Genomic DNA, 17,520 nt, shown 5'->3' on the forward strand with positions numbered 1-17,520 from the left:
GTCAGAAAGATGTCAATTCTTCCTCAGTTCACTGGGAAATTAACTGTAATCGTAACTCTAAAAACCAGAAGGTTTTATTTCTGGACAAAGAAAGCTGATCTTAAAGTTTATATAGAAAACTAAACATGCAAAGACGGTCGAGAGAACTGAGGAGGAAAGGAAAAAGAAAAAAAAATAGGCAAAAACAAGTCTGGACCTGCCAGATATTAATATATACCAAAAAGCCACAAAAAAATTAAGTAGTATAGAATTAATTCATGAATAAACAGAATATAAAAGAAATTCAAGAATCAGACTCAAATGTAGATGGAAATTTAATTAATGTGAAGGCCACATCATTAATCAAAGGTGTAATGCTTAATGTTTTAATGACCTGGGATAACCAGGCAACAAGGTACAAAAAAAAGATAAAGTCTGATGCATAATCTCATATGACCCACACCATGACAAACTCCAAAGGATCAATGAATGATTTTCAATGGTCAAAAAAAGGTGGTAAAGGGCAATGAACAAAACAATAATCAATGTACACTCAGAAAAATGAGAAATTATATCCCATCCATGTATGATATATCAAAGTACATAAATGCATTCTACTGTCATGTATAACTAAGACAAATTAAAAAATTAAAGACAATAATTATGAATATTCAACCCCACTCATTAAAGAAATGCATATTAAGACCTCATTAAAAGATAATCAGCAAGATAAACATACCAATCAGACTGAGAAATACCTGAAAGTTTATTAGTGAGGATGCAGGGAAACAGGCAGTCCTCTAACTGAGAGTTTTAAAACAGTTCAAGATGATAGGGGATTCTGGTAATATCTACTCAGATTATAAATGACTCCCCCTTTGAACCAGCAACCTATTTCTGGAGACCTATCCTAAAGATATATTTATATGAGGCTAAAATGGCCTGTGAGTACCATGGTACAGTTTGTAATAGCAAAAGACTGAAAATAACCAGAGCCCAGGAATAGGATAAACAATGGTACATCCATAAATGGAACAGAACGTAGCTATAGAAAAAAGAATAAGGAATAGCTCCATCATTACTTATGAACACATTTCCAGGATATACTATTATACAGGTTAGTATTCCTTATCCAAAATACTTGGAACTAAAAATATTTCAGTTTTTTAAATTTAAACATATTTGCACAGATTCTACTAGTTCAGGATTCAAAATCTGAAACATTTTAAGCTTCATGTCAGAATTCAAAATGTTTCAGATTTTAGAGAATTTTGGATTTCAGATTAGAAATGTTCATCCTCTATAAAAAAAGATACACAATATTATATATAGTATGAAAACCTTTGGTAAGACAGAGGAATAAATAAGACTGTATTATGGGGCTGGGATTGTGGCTCAGTAGAATAGTGCTTGACTGGCATGCAAAGGCCTTGGGTTCAACTCCCAACATTACAAACGGGAAAAAAAAAAGAAAGACTATATTACATGTGCATACTTCCATGTTCTGAATTAAACTAAACACAACAAATCGTCACCCAGAGAGGTGGGCATAAGGGTAAGAAGATAAAGGAGACAAGGTGAATGTAGCTCTGCCACCTACCAACTGAGCTGAGGACCTCACACACTAAACAGTGGTACATGCTCTCCCACAGAGCAATGTCCCAATACTTTTAAGACTTTTTAATCATAGCAATGTATATTCTGAAATTTTATCTAGTTTTTTTTTTTTTTTTAATTAAAAAAGTAACTCATGGAAGAAGAGCTCTGGATGCTTACCTGAGAAGGAACACTTTTGGGTGGCTCTATACGTATGGAAGGATCCCACTCTCCTGGAGGCAAAACAGTTACTTGATCTAAAAATTCATCAATTCCAGATAAGAGGTCATTTCTGTCTTTTGCTTTATAAGCTACATCATGAAAAATCTAAAAAGAAAAACAAATTGGGTATAAGAATTTTAAAATGGTAAATTCACTTTAGATATCATAAATAAGTTACCCACCCTGGGCAACAATCATAAAAGATAACTGAATGAGGCCTGATCTCATAATAAAAAAATAAAAAGGATTGGGGATATAAATTTAGAAATTTCTTGAAATCTAAGCTAGGAAACCTTTCAAATCTCAAAGAAAGTAGTCAAAAATTTCAAATGTTTAAAAATAAGAATTAAAAAATATCAATACTCACTGATCCTTACCAAAGACAAATATTTGAAAAGTAAATATAAAATAGTAGAGACATTAAAGACAATTTTATAAGCTGCACTATGAAAGAGAAGACTATAATTTAATCCCATAGTAACTGTGTATTTCAAAGGTATTTAACTGTTATTTCAGTACCTCATCTGTCATGAGAGTAGCTATCGATCTGCCAATTTCATGGTACTGTGGTGCCTTGCCTGCTGGACCCAGTAACAAAAACAAAAACCTAAGGGAAGATTAAAATACATAAATTCAAAAACAAAAAGCATACACATGAATCTATACAAACTTGTGTTGAAAAGATCATTCAAATGCAAACACAGAATCAACATTCAAACCTCTTTTTCAATCCCCTACAAGAACAACTAAAACAATGGCAACTCAAAGTAAAGCAGATCACAGAGCTAAGCAAAGGCCTTCAAAATTAACTATCTGTGCAGCACTCAGATCACATCACCCTTGGGGCCAAATAGGAATAAAGAATGTGTTTTTCATTTAATCCCCATCTTCTTTAGGATTAAATAAATCTGGTCTGAATTAACAACAAAAATAAATTAGTATATACAATGAATATCAATCCTATTAAATATCTGTGAGTTCTGTCAAATAAGTAGTTAGGAGTATACACACACGAAAAAACAAAATTTGTAAAGAAGGGAAGAACAGAGGGAAAGGAATGAAAAACAAACAAGTGTGTACACACACAAAAAAATATGCAATTCTTCAAATCTGCAGTTCTCAACAAAAACACTTAATATTATAAATATGTGATTTTAGTCAACAATTCCCTTTGAAGGGAAAAATAATTTTTACTTATACTCCAAATTTAACAGAAAAACTCTATTTTTCTAGTGACTAAATAAAAAGTATTTCATTTTCTCTTTGGTTATAACTTTGCTAACACTACAGTAAAATATTAATATTCACACTTGTTCAAACTTGGAAGTATTCACCCTCCCATTTTATGAGAATTTACATATGAATCCGCAGAGTTATTTTTCTCACTTATCTCAATACTTGCAACATTAATGAAAACTGAAGGCTGAGGTACAGCTCAGTGGCAGAGAACTTGCCTAGCATGTGGGAGGCACTAGGTTCAATCCACAACACAGAAAGGGAGAGAAAGAAAAAAAAAAACCCTCAGTAAAACAAATTGAAAATAAGTATATTTCCATCAAGTTCCTATTAATTCTTCATATTCATTTATAAAAATACATGTATTTTAGAAATGAGATTCATCTAAAATTAAGCTCCTAAAGCTAACAAACTATAGAACTGTCTCTTGCATAGCTAACAAACTGATTAACACAACACACAACTTGCAAATTTTTCTTATAGATATTACCCTCCTCCCCACCCTCATTTACTTATGATGTTCACTGAATAGAAAATTTTTACTAGGACAGAACAAAGCATTTTGTCTAATTCAAAGGTATTATTACATTTAACCAACCATGAGGTGTCCTCACTTCATAAATGAAATAGAAAATTTAAGTAAGGCTTGACCCCACTTCCATAAAAAGAAGGGACAGAGAAAGAATTCAACTCCATTTTCTCTGATTACAATGTTTTGCATTACATTAAATAATATGTCTCCAATGCTTAACTGGGCATGGGAACATAGCTCAATGGTACAATAGATACTTAGGAGACACCAAGGCCCTGGGTTCAATTCCCAGCACCAAAATAAGTAAACAAATAAAAAATAAAATGGCTCACTGTTTTCAAACTGAAGATTCTAAGATGCCAAACTTCTTATAAAGATACACATGCAAATTTTTTTAAAAGAATGATGTTATTTTATTTTTTAGCTCTAAAAGAAAGATAACTGTTATGCTCTAATACTCAAAGAATTTTGGTACACAGAATGAATATTAATAATTAAAAAACTTTCATTACACAAAGCAAGATGCTTGTTCTTTCAGTGAATAAAAATTTTTAGGTTGGAACATGCTCAGAGAATGTTAATTGGAACCAATTTTTACCTCGTAGGAACAGGGACCTCAGTCAACCCTGAGAGAAGGACGGCGGGAGCTAGTCTCACAAAGGCAATTATAGGTCTTTCCAAAAAGTCTACTTCTCCCACCAGGACATTGGATGCCTCAGCTCCGGTAGGAATTTTCCTCATGAAATTCATGTCAACCTATTGACAAATTCATGATAATTAAAAATAAAGTTTGCATGATATTTATAAGACTAACTAGAGGGAAATAGGTAAGAAAATTGCTTTTCAAGAATACTATTTTCTAATCAAAACTTGTGATCTAAAAGATGTATAAATGCCAAAACTTTCACAAGAATAGAGAATGAAGTGGACGAAAAATGCAAAAGCAAGCAAAATACATTTATCAATATTACTATTTAAACTCTCACAATCTTTACTAGTTGAAAATCTATATCAAACACATAAACTTAAGAAAATTTTCAATGAATATAGCACTATTCATTAAAAACTATTAAGGACATGTAGTTCACAAACTAACAATGGTTCATGAAATTATACACAGTGCTAAAATATTCAATATTTTCTATTATTTAGTCTTAGAAATGATTATTTCCTTTATATTTTTATAAGTTTCCCTTAAAAAAAAAAAACTGTAACATTGCCCAGTATTTTCATTAAATGGGAGGAAATTGTCATTTATAACTAAAATCTATAGTCTTTATTGGTTCAGATTTAGCATAATGCCATAATAAGTGAAATTTAGTTGTTGCCTGTGTATAATTACAAGGAAAAGGTTACAAACATGATACTAAAGTATGTGAGCTTCTTTATTTATACAGTTTCACACAAGTCACTAAACGATCACTTACAGGGCTATCTATTAAAAATAAAACCAGCACTTACAGCGGGCCTCTTGAGTCCCACACCCAGTGTGCCACAACTACAGTGCCAGGAGGCAGACTCCTGCCCAACAGGAGACAAGGAGGTGTACACAAGGATAGGCCAAGTAAAAAAAGGTAAAACTGTGACAGAGGAACAAAAATAAACGGCAACTGCCATGTCTAGAGGAGATCTATACTGTAAATCACATTCATTTAACAAGAATAAAATGCAATTTAGTTATGAACACTTTTCACTGAGCTGAAATAATATAGCACCAGTAAAAATAAGAATAAGTTAGCATATATTAAAAGTACAACAGACATTCTGTATAGCTAAACTCTCTAATCCAGGCTTTCTATAATTTTAGAGTCTGACTCTCAGCAAAGTTACAATACAAATCATGTAGACTTCTTTTCTATAAAATGTGACTTGCAGACTTTGCATGACAGAATAAAAGGCTTTAAAAAAAATGGATCTTGCTTGACATAATCACATTTAATAAAAAGCCTTACATTGAATGCAAAAATATTACAGTATCATGAGTATCCTGTAGTATATTAATCATAAGAAAAGACCAATGCCTACATGTAATCAAGCATTTATAAAAAGGATTCATGAAGTATACTTTAAATTCAATTGTTGTCTGAGTTGTTTTTTGCCCTGTGCATTCTAAATGTCTTCCCCCATTTCAAGCTAGCAAAATAAAAAAGCACAGTTAAGAGATATACATTATACACATACATTTTTTAAATCCATGCCTTTTAAATCCATGCCACAAAGAAGCACCAATATTTTTCCCAGTGGCATTCCAAAGAGCAATAACACCATGAGACAGTAATTATGGGATGGCCCAGGAAAGGCTGGATCATTAGTACCCTAACATCAGTCCCAGAATTGACCTGCCTAGTGGTGGTAGCTCCAGAACAAAGCTGAAGTTCAAAAAGTACAGAAGTGTCACATCTATGGGTAGGTATAGATGGAAATACTGTATTACTTTCATATTATTCTTTCAGAATTGTTAAAACTAATAAGCATGTATTTATTCAAACTCTTGAATTTAGCCTTTCTCACAATTTCTGTTCTTAAGTGAACATATCACATGTATCACAAGTAGGTATGTAAGCACCAAGTCTGCCAAAATATTTTATAAGCAATGCTAATGAAGCTACAAATGGCTAGTTATTTTCTCAGAATGATTATGAAAATTTAAAGGTGATAAATGGCAGAATTACCTTGCTGAAGTCAACAGTACTATTTTCTCTGCTTCCTCCACTTCCATTACCTTTAATTTCTCCACTTTTACTATTGTCCAAGTTTCCAGGAGCTGACTGTGGAGAGGCCAAAATGCCTATTTTTAAGAAAAAACACAATTCCAATTAGTAAGGGGAAAATTCACTTCATAGCCTAACTCTGTTCATATCCTGAAAGTGGTGGTTTTATTATAAAAGCAAATGTGCAAAGTTTAAAAAAACAAAGTGCCAGGTGTTAGTACATATCAGCAAAACTAGAATGACATTTTAAGCAATGAAACTGCACATCTTAGTATTTAAAATAATATAAATGGTGGCCTTTCCAAAAAAAGAAAAAAGTGAGTCAGTGTGGAACCAAAGATGAAAGAAGACCTGAGTCTGATCACCACTACAAATACATAAGGAATATACTTTTCATAGCTGTGACATACATGTGAATGGCATCAGGCCTAGTGATGGCTAACTACACTTAGCATGCTCACGCTAATAACAATATAAAGTCTCTCAAAGTTTAGGAGCTACTAAATGTATGTTGAATTTATCACTATCTTTCATAATCTTAACAATTTGCTTAAGAATTTTCATTTTCCTGTAATAGTTTTATTAAGTACAAAGACTACTGTAATTTTTCCTAAGAAAAATAACTTTAAAGTATGATAAGCAAAATTTTTACTTTCCCAGTGCAAAGGTTAGAGGTTTCATATCAAAGAAATCTGTATTAAAATAAATACTACCATGGGTTGCGGAGGCACAAGCCTGTAATCCCAGCAGCTTGGGAAGCTGAGGCAGGAGGACCGTTGAGTTCAAAGCCAGCCTCAGCAAAAGCAAGGTGCTAAGAAATTCACTGAGACCCTGTCTCTAAATAAAATACGAGATAGTGATGGGGATGTACTCAGTGGTCAAGTGCTCACAAATTCAATCCCTGGTACCCCAAAATAAATAAATAGATAGATGGACAGATAGATACTACCACTTTTAGCCATGTGATTAAATAATTTACTCAATCTCTTGATTCAGATAAGCCTATCAAATTAGTTTTAGATTAAAAATGATAGTTGTTTGGATTACATGATAGAAATATATGTTCAAGCAACAATATATTCAAGTGACACATTGAACAGCAACATTTCACAAGAACAAAACAACTAAAAAACACCACGTAGTATGAAAACCCAGCTTACCATTACAAGTTTGGCAAAAAGTTCAAATATCAAAAATTTCAAATTCAAGTGGATTGCACAGAATTCTACAATTAAATGCACCTCACTTTTTTCAAAACACCAAAGATTTTCTAGTCAAAGAATATGAACTATATTAAAAACACTGAATATCATAGAGGAAAGGGCATTGAAATACAACAAATACTACCTTTAGTTTTAATAGTGCCACTTATAATAAGTTCATGATCCATAAAAATTAGCTTAAAATTTATTTTATGCTTAGATCTTTGAGATTCATATTGGTAGTCAGGTTCATGAACTTTAAGCACAAGAGATGTACTAAATGCAACCAAGAGTTTTTATTTTCATAGCACTTAAAAAAATTAATTAATATTGAAATTAAATCTTTAGGGTTTATCACCTAAACCCAGTGACCTCTGTGATATCCACATCTGTTAAATACATAAGTGAGGATATCATGGTGACTTAATAATCTTAGTACAGGGACTAAGATTGTGGCTCAGAGGTAGAGCACTCACCTAGCATGCATGAGGCACTGAGTTTGATCCTCAGCACCACATAAAAATATTGTGTCCACCTATAACTAAAAAATGAATATTAAAAAAAAGAATCTTAGTACAAAAAGTAAGCACACTCTATTCAGCTCATTCTCTGGAAAAAATAAACAATTCTGAAATAAAAATTACTTCCTAAGACAACTCATCCTTCATGTTAGGTTAACATGGATATGCTGTTAAGATTCCTCTGCTTTAACCTTTGTCCCTAAACTTCCAGAACAGTGTCTCTCCTTTGCCCAGGGAGGGAAGAAAAGTTTTCCAGCATTACTCAGTGGTTTCCACCTATCTCACATTTAAAAAATCAAGGAGAGTCTAAATAAGGCCCTAGGGGTAACTGCTACTATTACAGACTTTTAAGTGCTAAACTGTATTTAATCTGTGGATATACAAGCAAAAGACTGTTTAAGACATAGTTTTCCAGAATAATTCTAGCCACCAGATTTGGGAGAAAGAAGCAGAATGACAGGGCTGTGGAGGAAAGTGAAGACACAAGAAGAAATGATGCACAACTCAAATGAGGGGAAGACAAAAATGATGTGGAACTCAATGGTGACAACGCTAGAGGATATGACCTGAAGTGACTTGGCTAGCCTCATTCTTCTTTCAAAATTAGCATGGCAGGTGTACATTAGAGCTTTCCACCTTAATCCTCCTGGGTAGTTCTTCCAAACCTCAGCTAAGTTAAAGCTGTTGTCTTAATCCATAAAGCAAATCTCCCTCCTCCTACAATGAATTCCTAGGGGTCAGAATTAAGTCACCAAAAAATAAAGCTCTCAACCATTTGCACAAATAACTCAGAAAGACTGTATTTATTTGCTTAAAAGAGACTCTGAGGAAAGAATAAGGTGTCTAACAATGGGGTCCACATCTTAGATGTCAGAAAGGGAATTTTCAGATCCTTTCTTCTACAACCTAGCTGCTCAAGTTAGCAAATATTCACTTCATCTTCTTAATAACATTGCTTCTCTTTAAAAAGAAAAAAAAGAAAGTCAGGCATAGTGTCTACAATCCCAGTGACTCAGGAGGCTGAGGCAGGAAGATCACAAGTTCAAGGCCAGTCTTAGTAACTTAGCAGCTCTCTGTCTCAAAATAAAAAATAACATGGACAGGGAACACAGTTCGGTGGTAAAGCACCTCTGGTTTCAACTCCCAGTACAGGAAGGAAAGAGGGAAGGAACAAAGGAAAGGAGGGAGGGCCGGAGAGAGGGAAGGAGGGAGGGAAGGAAAGAATGAAGGGATTATATAAATAAAATCAGCAATGGTTTTTAAATCATACTCTGGTAAATCTATTTCACATATTGTTTTTTTTTTTCAAATAGCAAGTCTAACAGAGAAAGATAACTCAAAGGTATCAGTTTTCTGTTATTACAAACTTGAAAGAAGAAATAAAGCAGGGGCTATCAACTCGGGAAAACTATGCCCCAAGAGACATCTAGCAATATTTAGACATAGTTGGTTTTCAATGGGGGGTGATACTGGCAGCTGGTACACAGCAGCTAGAGGCTGCTGAGCATCCTACAAAACACACGTCTACCTCCTCCCACCTAACCATCCAGGGAAGAATTACTCAGTCAGAATGTCAACAATGCAAGGCTGAGAAATACTGAGTTTGGAAAAATACTTACTAAATATGTCTCTTGCAAATAATTATTCTCCCAAGAATAACTGATAGAAAACTACCTCCTTTTTTATTATAGATATGCACAAATCATGACTTCATGACACACAAGTCTACCACATTAGCCTTTCCAATACGATGCTGGGGCCACTCTCCTCCTTGAAGGTGGTATCAGACATCAAGGAAATTCCACTAGAGTTTCAAGGTGCGTTAAGCACCAAACTTGATAAAACAGGAAATAACGCATAGCAGTTTTTGTTATTTTTCTTCAGTAAATACCAACCTTCTACAGATGTCTTCTTAACAGTAATTATGAGTTTCTTTTTGCCTTTAGAAATTCCCCCTTCCCTCCATTTTAATTTCTTCTCTTCAGAAAAGCTGATAAACTCACTGCCAAAAATTCATAGCATGGTTGGACAACACCTGTGATTCTCAATTCTCAGCTAATTGCTTCTTTTATTTCTGTAGGATGGCATAACACAACACTGTGAACCCTTATGCCTCCTCCTTTTTACCCAAAATTTCAGAGACCCTTATTTCATAACAAAGGAGCTGATAAAACAAGAAACATTCAGAATTACCAATCAATTTGACACAGGTAAAAATAAATGAAAGTTGAAAATCATTTCTGACCCAGAAAAAGGAGAAAATTTTCCTAGCTCTTTTTAGTTAAGAGTACTGATTATTTCTAAGTAATTGTTTCTAGGTGTTTTTTGTCTCCTTTATGTCTAGTTACCTCATTGTTAATCTACACTTTTCATGAAGGAGTAAAAGTCACAATGAAATATAACACAATAGATTTTGTTTTAAGTAGAGCCAAGTTCAAACCCCTGCTTTGGTCATTTACAATATGATACTGACAGTTCTGTTTCTCCTTCATTTGTAAAATGGAGATAATACCAAACTTAAGATACTATTACAAAATTTAGAAATATGATATCTGAAAAATACCTAGGTACTTACTATCAAGCAATTGCAATTATGACTACAATCATAATTAATATTACAACTATTTAGCCACAAAACTTCATTGGTACTTCTAAATGTGTGCATAAATTCTTTCTGCAACTAGAATAACCTTTGATTAAATGTACTTGGTATATCTAGATAAAGCCAATAGGGGGAAAGAGTTTTTTTGTAAAGTGGTAGGAAACAATGCTTAGTAGAATTTAGGCTTCCACTTACTAGCTGTGTGTAGTAAGACTCAGAGAAGTTAAACTAACTTTACTTGAGTTTTTTAAAACGGGTGTACATACCCAACTTACACAAATGTGTATATTGAATAGGGTAACTGAATCACTGTACTGCCACTGAAGTGTTTAAAACCACAATTAGGCCAAGTGTGATGGCAAAAGCCTATAATCCCAGCTACTTAGGAGAAAGAGGCAGGAGGATCACAAGTTGGAGGCCAGCCTCAGCAACTTAAGGAGACCCTGTCTCAAAATATAATTTAAAAATGGAACTGGGGATATAACTCAAATGATAGAGCACTTGCCTATAATGCATGAGGCCCTAAGTTCAATCCCCAGTACTGAAAAAAAACATTAGTTAGTATTAGTATATATCATTGATGCTTGTCTAAAATGTTTTTTTTTTAAAAAAAGTTACTAAAAGCACTTTCTTTTTTTTTTTACTAAAAGTACTTTCTAAATACAAATTACATTTAAAAAACTATGAGAATAAATGTTCATATAACCAATGTACAAGAAAGAACCAAAGTTACCATAATCTATAGTCCTTAAATAAGCTGTAACTCTTTTTGCCCATTAAGAAATAATTCCTAATTTACACATAAATATTTATATATGTCCTAGACATAATTGTAGGAACTCTGGTGTTGCAAATCTTACAGATACTTTAGATTAAAGTTAAATATGACATTCAACAAGGAACAACTAAACTTTGTTACAAAATATAACAGCAGCTTTGAAATTAGAATCCCAGAAGTCGGTTATCAGAGAACCTCAAACTTCTCAGAGGCAAAATGAGAAAAAAGAATATAAGATCCTGTCTTTATTTTAAAAGCCTCAAATAAATAAAAGGCACATCATCTCATTGTCTATATACGTATATGTTCATTTGCCTTATGAGTGAACTGCACAAGAAAAGCCACCATTCTTTAAAAAAAAAAAAATTAAAAGGAAAATTAAAATCTTGACTGCCTTGACCTCTAAAATTTCAGTGAAAAACTTTGAGGGCTTAAATTATGTGTAGTCTTCTTTGAATTCTTTTTAATAACATAAATATTTAACAATTCTACTCTTTTCTACAATAAAGAAAAAACATGCAGAAGTCAAGATAAATAATTAGCATTATCTACATATGCTGCTCAAGTTATGTGCTGAAAGGCATTCCAAGTGCAAGTGATCCAGAGGCAGAAAGCACCACACATGGAGATTTGGGATAGTTGCCTGGAGTTAAGTCAACATTTTCCTCATTCTTCTGTTCCTGGCCTTTCAGTGCTTCTAAGTCTTCCTCGGGCGGATGAATAACTACTGTGGGAATATCATCACTGGCAGGTGAAACCAGTAGTTCTGGGGCCTGAAGCTGACTCTGTTGGGAACTTCTGGAGGTCAGGCGACTGATGCTAGGGCTGGAAGGAGGACTGTTTTGAGGGGTGGGAACTGGGGTTGTACACCTTGAGCCTGCAGGGGTTCCACCTCTTGAAGAAGGAAGAAGATGACTGAGAAGAAGAGATAAAGGCGATTCTCCTCGCAATGAAAGGTTTGAGGCAGAGAGACCTGTTCGCAAAGAATGGCGGGAGGCTGAAAGGCCTTCCCCTGAGATAAAACAAATAAATGAAAAATGATGAAGTTCACTGCAGACGGCATATGTAGACACAAAAATCAATTTACACCATAAATCACAAGCTTTAAAGGCCCAATATTTCAAATTCATGCTGTGAGGGTTAGCAAATCAATCAGATTTTAAATGTTAGAAAATCACTGAAAAATTATTTAAATGGCAATTAATTCCCTGAACATAGATTTAAAAAAAAAAAAATGTTAATGACAGATTGTAGGGGACAATATTCTGTCACAAATTAGATGACCAATACTCTGCCATTTTTACAAGAAACAAAAATCAATATGAAGTTACTGCTTAAATAATAAATGGCAATTGAGAATACAAAAATAATAAAAATAATATAAAAAATAGAATCCAAACAAAAACTTACTAGAACTAATAATTTATATTTAGTGCATTTTTCCTACATTACACAAAACAGCTGCAGATGTCTTAAAACAAAAGCCCACATTAATATTACCTAAAAATTCTAACCTAAAATTTCTAATCTAAAAAATTTCTAACCTAATATTAATTATTTATAACATTGAGCCAAGGGCTTGGTAGTGCTCAAGTTAAGTTTAATATGTAAGATGTATCAATTATTTTAAAAAGAAAATTAGGTCAATTTGAAAGGATACTAATTATTGAACTCTCTAAAGATATTTATTAATAAATGTCCTAAAGTGTTTGTTTTAACATAGGCACGTTTAACCATACACAATCTTTAAATTAACTAGAAAAAAAAGCAGTTTACTCACAATATAATAAGATAATAAGTCTATAATATTTCGAAATGTCATGCAGACTTAAACACCCTATATTTCTATTAAGGTACGTCTTATGGTATATTTAAGCACAGCTTAAAAGAATACCATTCTTTTTTAGGAAAAACATGAGAAATACAACAATCAATCCCATATGACCAAATGATCAAAGCTGCATGCTCAAGAAACCCAGAAATATTAAAAGATTAACCTTTAATCCATAAACAACAACCATTTAGTTAAGAAAAATAAGCTACATGCAGAAAAACTGTTAAATTACAAATACAACAAAATAACATGATGAAAGAGCATTTACAAGAAAACAGCTATTATCTTGTGATTAAAAGGAATCAAATTACAAATGGGAGGATAATCAGAAACCATTGCATAAGGGGAATAAAGATATAATAGGGTGCCTCAGGGTAAATGAATTCATTTTGCCAAACGTGAGAACATATATTATATGAAAGGTGAAAAAGAAAGGTAAATGGTCCCATACAGCTTGCTTTTAATTAAACCTAAGTTTTTTACCCTACTCTAAACTTTTTTATCCCATTCTAAAGGTTCCTTGAATGAACCAAGGCATAATTTTCAACAGATTTAAAGGAGTCAGATTAAGTATAATACACTGAGCTGCAAAAGATGATTACTGTCAACTTGACATATATTAAACTCATGGCTATTTGCCCATATAACGCTTAATAGTCATACTATTATTTCAGGTCAGAAAAGATGAACAGACACTGTATGCCACACTCCACTCACCATGACTGTAATCCTCATAAGTTTTGGGTAACAGTAGCAGTTAGAGGCAATAATGACCCTCCCTAAGCCACTCTAATCCTCATACCTGGGTCTTCCAGATTCGCTGTTATCAAAGTTCTCCTTGAGAACCAAAATAGAACCCCAGTGATGTATTCTTCTACTTTAGACACAAGAAAATAAGGAAAGGCGACCCTTCCAATGTGCCAGCCTTAAGACACGAACAGAGGAAATGGATATAAAAACGCTGTTTCCACATCCCACATGACCTGCTACCAGCCCAGAAAAGAGGGTGGAGAGCTGAGGCATGTGCACCTGGGCCTGAGCCATTCTCAGTATCCTGAAAGACACCAATAGGTCACCCTTGGTGTAAAACAGGCCTTGTCATAAAAACCTTCCACAAACTCTATAAAGAAAGAGCAGTGAAATCAGAAACACCAAGCCAACAACACTTGTTTTATGCCCAGCGAATATAATATATTCAGGTGGGGGAAAAATTTTCAGGAAAAAAATCTCATACAGGTATAAAGGTTCAACAAGATTTAGAATTTTTTAAAACATTGAACTAAAATTATAGAACAAAATGTATGCCTCTTTAATCAAGTATACAACAAGTCACCTTGAATAGAAACAAAAAAGCAGAAGGAGAAGTAATTCAGGGTAAGGAATCAATGGTACCATTTAAGTATTACTTAAAGGAAATTAGTTTGTTTCATTTTAACAGAGTGAAGGCTTAATTGTTCGTATCCAAGTGATTTCTAGAGATGATTCTATCATGTTGTTAAAAAAAAAAAAATGACATTTCTAATAGGCACAATAACAAATTATACTAAAAATTATAAAATGACCTATATAATTCTCTGGAAATGTCATCCTTCTTTTCCCAAATGTTAACTGTAACATACTGGAATGCTGTTAGAAGTGTTAGCGAAAACTGGATGCCACAACTTATCTCACCATTCCTTTCAAGCAAGTGAGGGTCAGAATGTTTCTTGCCTATATCTGCAAAAGATCGAACAAGAGGAATCCGACTGGTGAATCTTTTCTCATTCTGGTGATGATGCCTCTTCAGGAGAGCTTCTCTGACATTCTCTCTTATGGACTCATCTAACTGGCCAGAAGCAATCATGTTGTCTAACACCATGTCTATTCAAAGGAAAAACAACAGTTATTGTGGCTAAGCAAACCCTGAAATGCCTGTAACAAAGGAAAAAACAAATTCCAAAGTGAAATCTCAACAAAAATGAGAACCTTAGATTGCTCCAAGAAGTATTACTCTCTCCTAATAGTGGATAATATGCATAAAGATAAATATGAACATTACCCATTCAGTAAAAATGAATAAATTACCACGACCCTTATTTCACTAAAAACCATTACATTTACAGAGAAGTTACTGTTTTACACTAATAGCCTTCCTAAGGTGGAAAGTGCTTTTCTGTATGGATGCAATGAATTCTACCAAGCTGAGTATTTCATAATATTGACTTCCCAAGATGACAATATTATTAATACTATTAACAATAATATTAAAATATCTCATATTTCTCCTGCAAATTGTTCCAGTAGATGAATAGCTGGACACATTCACTCAGTAACTATTTACTAAGTGCTCACAATGTGCGGGGAACACAGAAGTTTACAATAAAAAGCAAAGTAAGTTTTTGCTCTCATTCTTTCAGAGGTATAAAAACCAATGAGGAAATAAGTAGATAAAACGTCATGAAGCAGTAACTCCTAGGAGGAGGAATAACCAGGCTCTGACAGGGATGTGAAAAACGAAGACTGATGGCAATGCCACCTTAAACATTACCGTGGTAACTGGGCTATTTTTACTTTACAAAGTATGCATAAATATTTTCAAACAGTGGCACTAATTTGAGATTTTTTTAAACAGTCAAATTATCAAAACTATAATGATGACTCTGAAAGAAAACTGGAGGAACCAACCTAGAAGGTAAACTATAACAATAACACAATGACAACAGTTTACCATACAAGTAAACACTGAACTATACTATATTTACATTGTATTACATGTTCAATGAGAAACCAAGGTAAGACCCATATGTATACATTCAATATTCCTAATCCTAACTCAATTTTTGACCATTTGTACAAGACAAAATAAGAACTTCTACAATTCAAAGATTTCTAGCACATGGTTAAATCTAATGATCAAGTAACCTTGAAATATTCTAGTCTGAAAAATTCCAGTTAGTTTATAATTTCCTTGAAGATCAAATGCTATAGTGAAAGTCAAACTATCAAATTTACTATCTCTGAACTTCATTTTCATTTTTAGGAATTTTAGTTAAGTGACCAAATAGCTATATCCTAACCATCCTTTTCTACTTCTACTTCCACATTATCCTCTAAATCTCTCTTTCATTTTCATTGCAATACCTGCCACAGCTGACCAACAGAATTGTTTCTAGCTTAGTCCATCCCTAGAGAATAAAAGGATGACTGACTTCTGTTCTAACCTCTTCCTAATCTAAAGCTACCCTGTACTATTGCCAGAACTCCTTGAGCATCCCTCTGGATTTCACTGCCCTCAAACTTAAATACCACTATGATCACCAAAATACCTACACCTGATAAAACCCAACTGTCTTCCCCCAATAATTCAAAATTCATCACAATCTATCTTTATTTTCCCAATATAGCTCCCACTACTTAAGATATGGAATTGGCTTTTCTGGGATTCACACCTATCTATCTATACTTCCCTAGACTTTTCCTCCTGCTGCCTCTTCCTTTGGAACACTTTTTCTCTTGTAGTCCCTGTTCTTTATTCCCATGTACTCAAATTCTATGAATAAATTGTACAATTAATGTTCTCTGTGGATCTTCTCTAGACACCTTGATCCAAAACACAAAGGAAAAAAAAATTCATTCCTCTGAATTTGCAGAGACTCCATACTTGCTTATGGTATTAGTCACTCTCTTCTTGATCCTACAGTCATGTCTGTCCATTTTAACATTCTAATCTCAAAACTTCTTAGAGACCCAAAAAAAGTATCTTTATTTATATGTCTATTCCTCCTATTGCCTCTGAGAAGAACAGAAGTTCAACAGAATTGTTACATAAATGTATAAAATGCCACTTTATTTTCTTAATGCTATTATTTCTCTTTTTATACCCTTTCAATACCTGCTATTTCATCTAGAGTGCTTGCTCTCATGTCTAGCATGACTGTTCCATTTAGGATGCAACTCCTCAGTTCAAAAAGACTGTGCAAAGAGAGAGTTGCCACATAAGGTTTACTCCATCGGTCACCACCATCTTCAACATCCTCTTCAAATTTCAGCCATCTAAAAGAATAACACATAAAAATACTTTATAAATAATGACTATTCCATTTTTTGAACTTTAATAAACATACACTTTCATTTATAAAAAGAAAAAAGCAACCAAAAAAAACCCATCCCCGGAACAACATTTTCACTACAAACACATTTTCACAAATTAGGCCAATGGTTCACAATGTTTCTTTTTTAGTTATCATAAGTCAGCCTACAAAAAAAAAAAAAAAACAAACTTTAGAGTTTCATATTTTCCACTTCTAATCTTATTTTAAACTTAAAAG

At 33.4% G+C, this 17,520-nt stretch overlaps 1 protein-coding gene across 13 annotated transcripts in view; it reads right to left on the reverse strand.

Moving 5' to 3' along the window:
• Slc4a7 (solute carrier family 4 member 7) overlaps nt 1-17,520 on the reverse strand; it is a 97,101-nt gene that overhangs the window by 36,995 nt on the left and 42,586 nt on the right. For 6 of the 13 annotated variants that reach the window (XM_058576691.1, XM_046436428.2, XM_058576688.1 and 3 more), the window contains exons 5-11: nt 17,085-17,245; nt 14,885-15,073; nt 12,023-12,391; nt 6,238-6,353; nt 4,164-4,321; nt 2,317-2,404; nt 1,756-1,902 (exon numbers count right to left, since the gene is read on the reverse strand). In XM_058576691.1, the coding sequence (XP_058432674.1) occupies nt 1,756-1,902; nt 2,317-2,404; nt 4,164-4,321; nt 6,238-6,353; nt 12,023-12,391; nt 14,885-15,073; nt 17,085-17,245 (1,228 nt within the window). Of the gene's footprint in view, nt 1-1,755; nt 1,903-2,316; nt 2,405-4,163; nt 4,322-5,026; nt 5,087-6,237; nt 6,354-12,022; nt 12,392-14,884; nt 15,074-17,084; nt 17,246-17,520 lie in introns of all 13 variants that reach the window. The other 7 variants (XM_046436426.2, XM_046436422.2, XM_046436427.2 and 4 more) reach the window with 4 other exon arrangements.

The sequence above is a fragment of the Marmota monax genome, unplaced genomic scaffold (assembly GCF_021218885.2).
Source record: "Marmota monax isolate L192 unplaced genomic scaffold, Marmota_monax_Labrador192_F-V1.1 WCK01_AAM20220418_F8-fsc00021, whole genome shotgun sequence".
In the NCBI taxonomy this organism is placed as follows: domain Eukaryota; kingdom Metazoa; phylum Chordata; class Mammalia; order Rodentia; family Sciuridae; genus Marmota; species Marmota monax.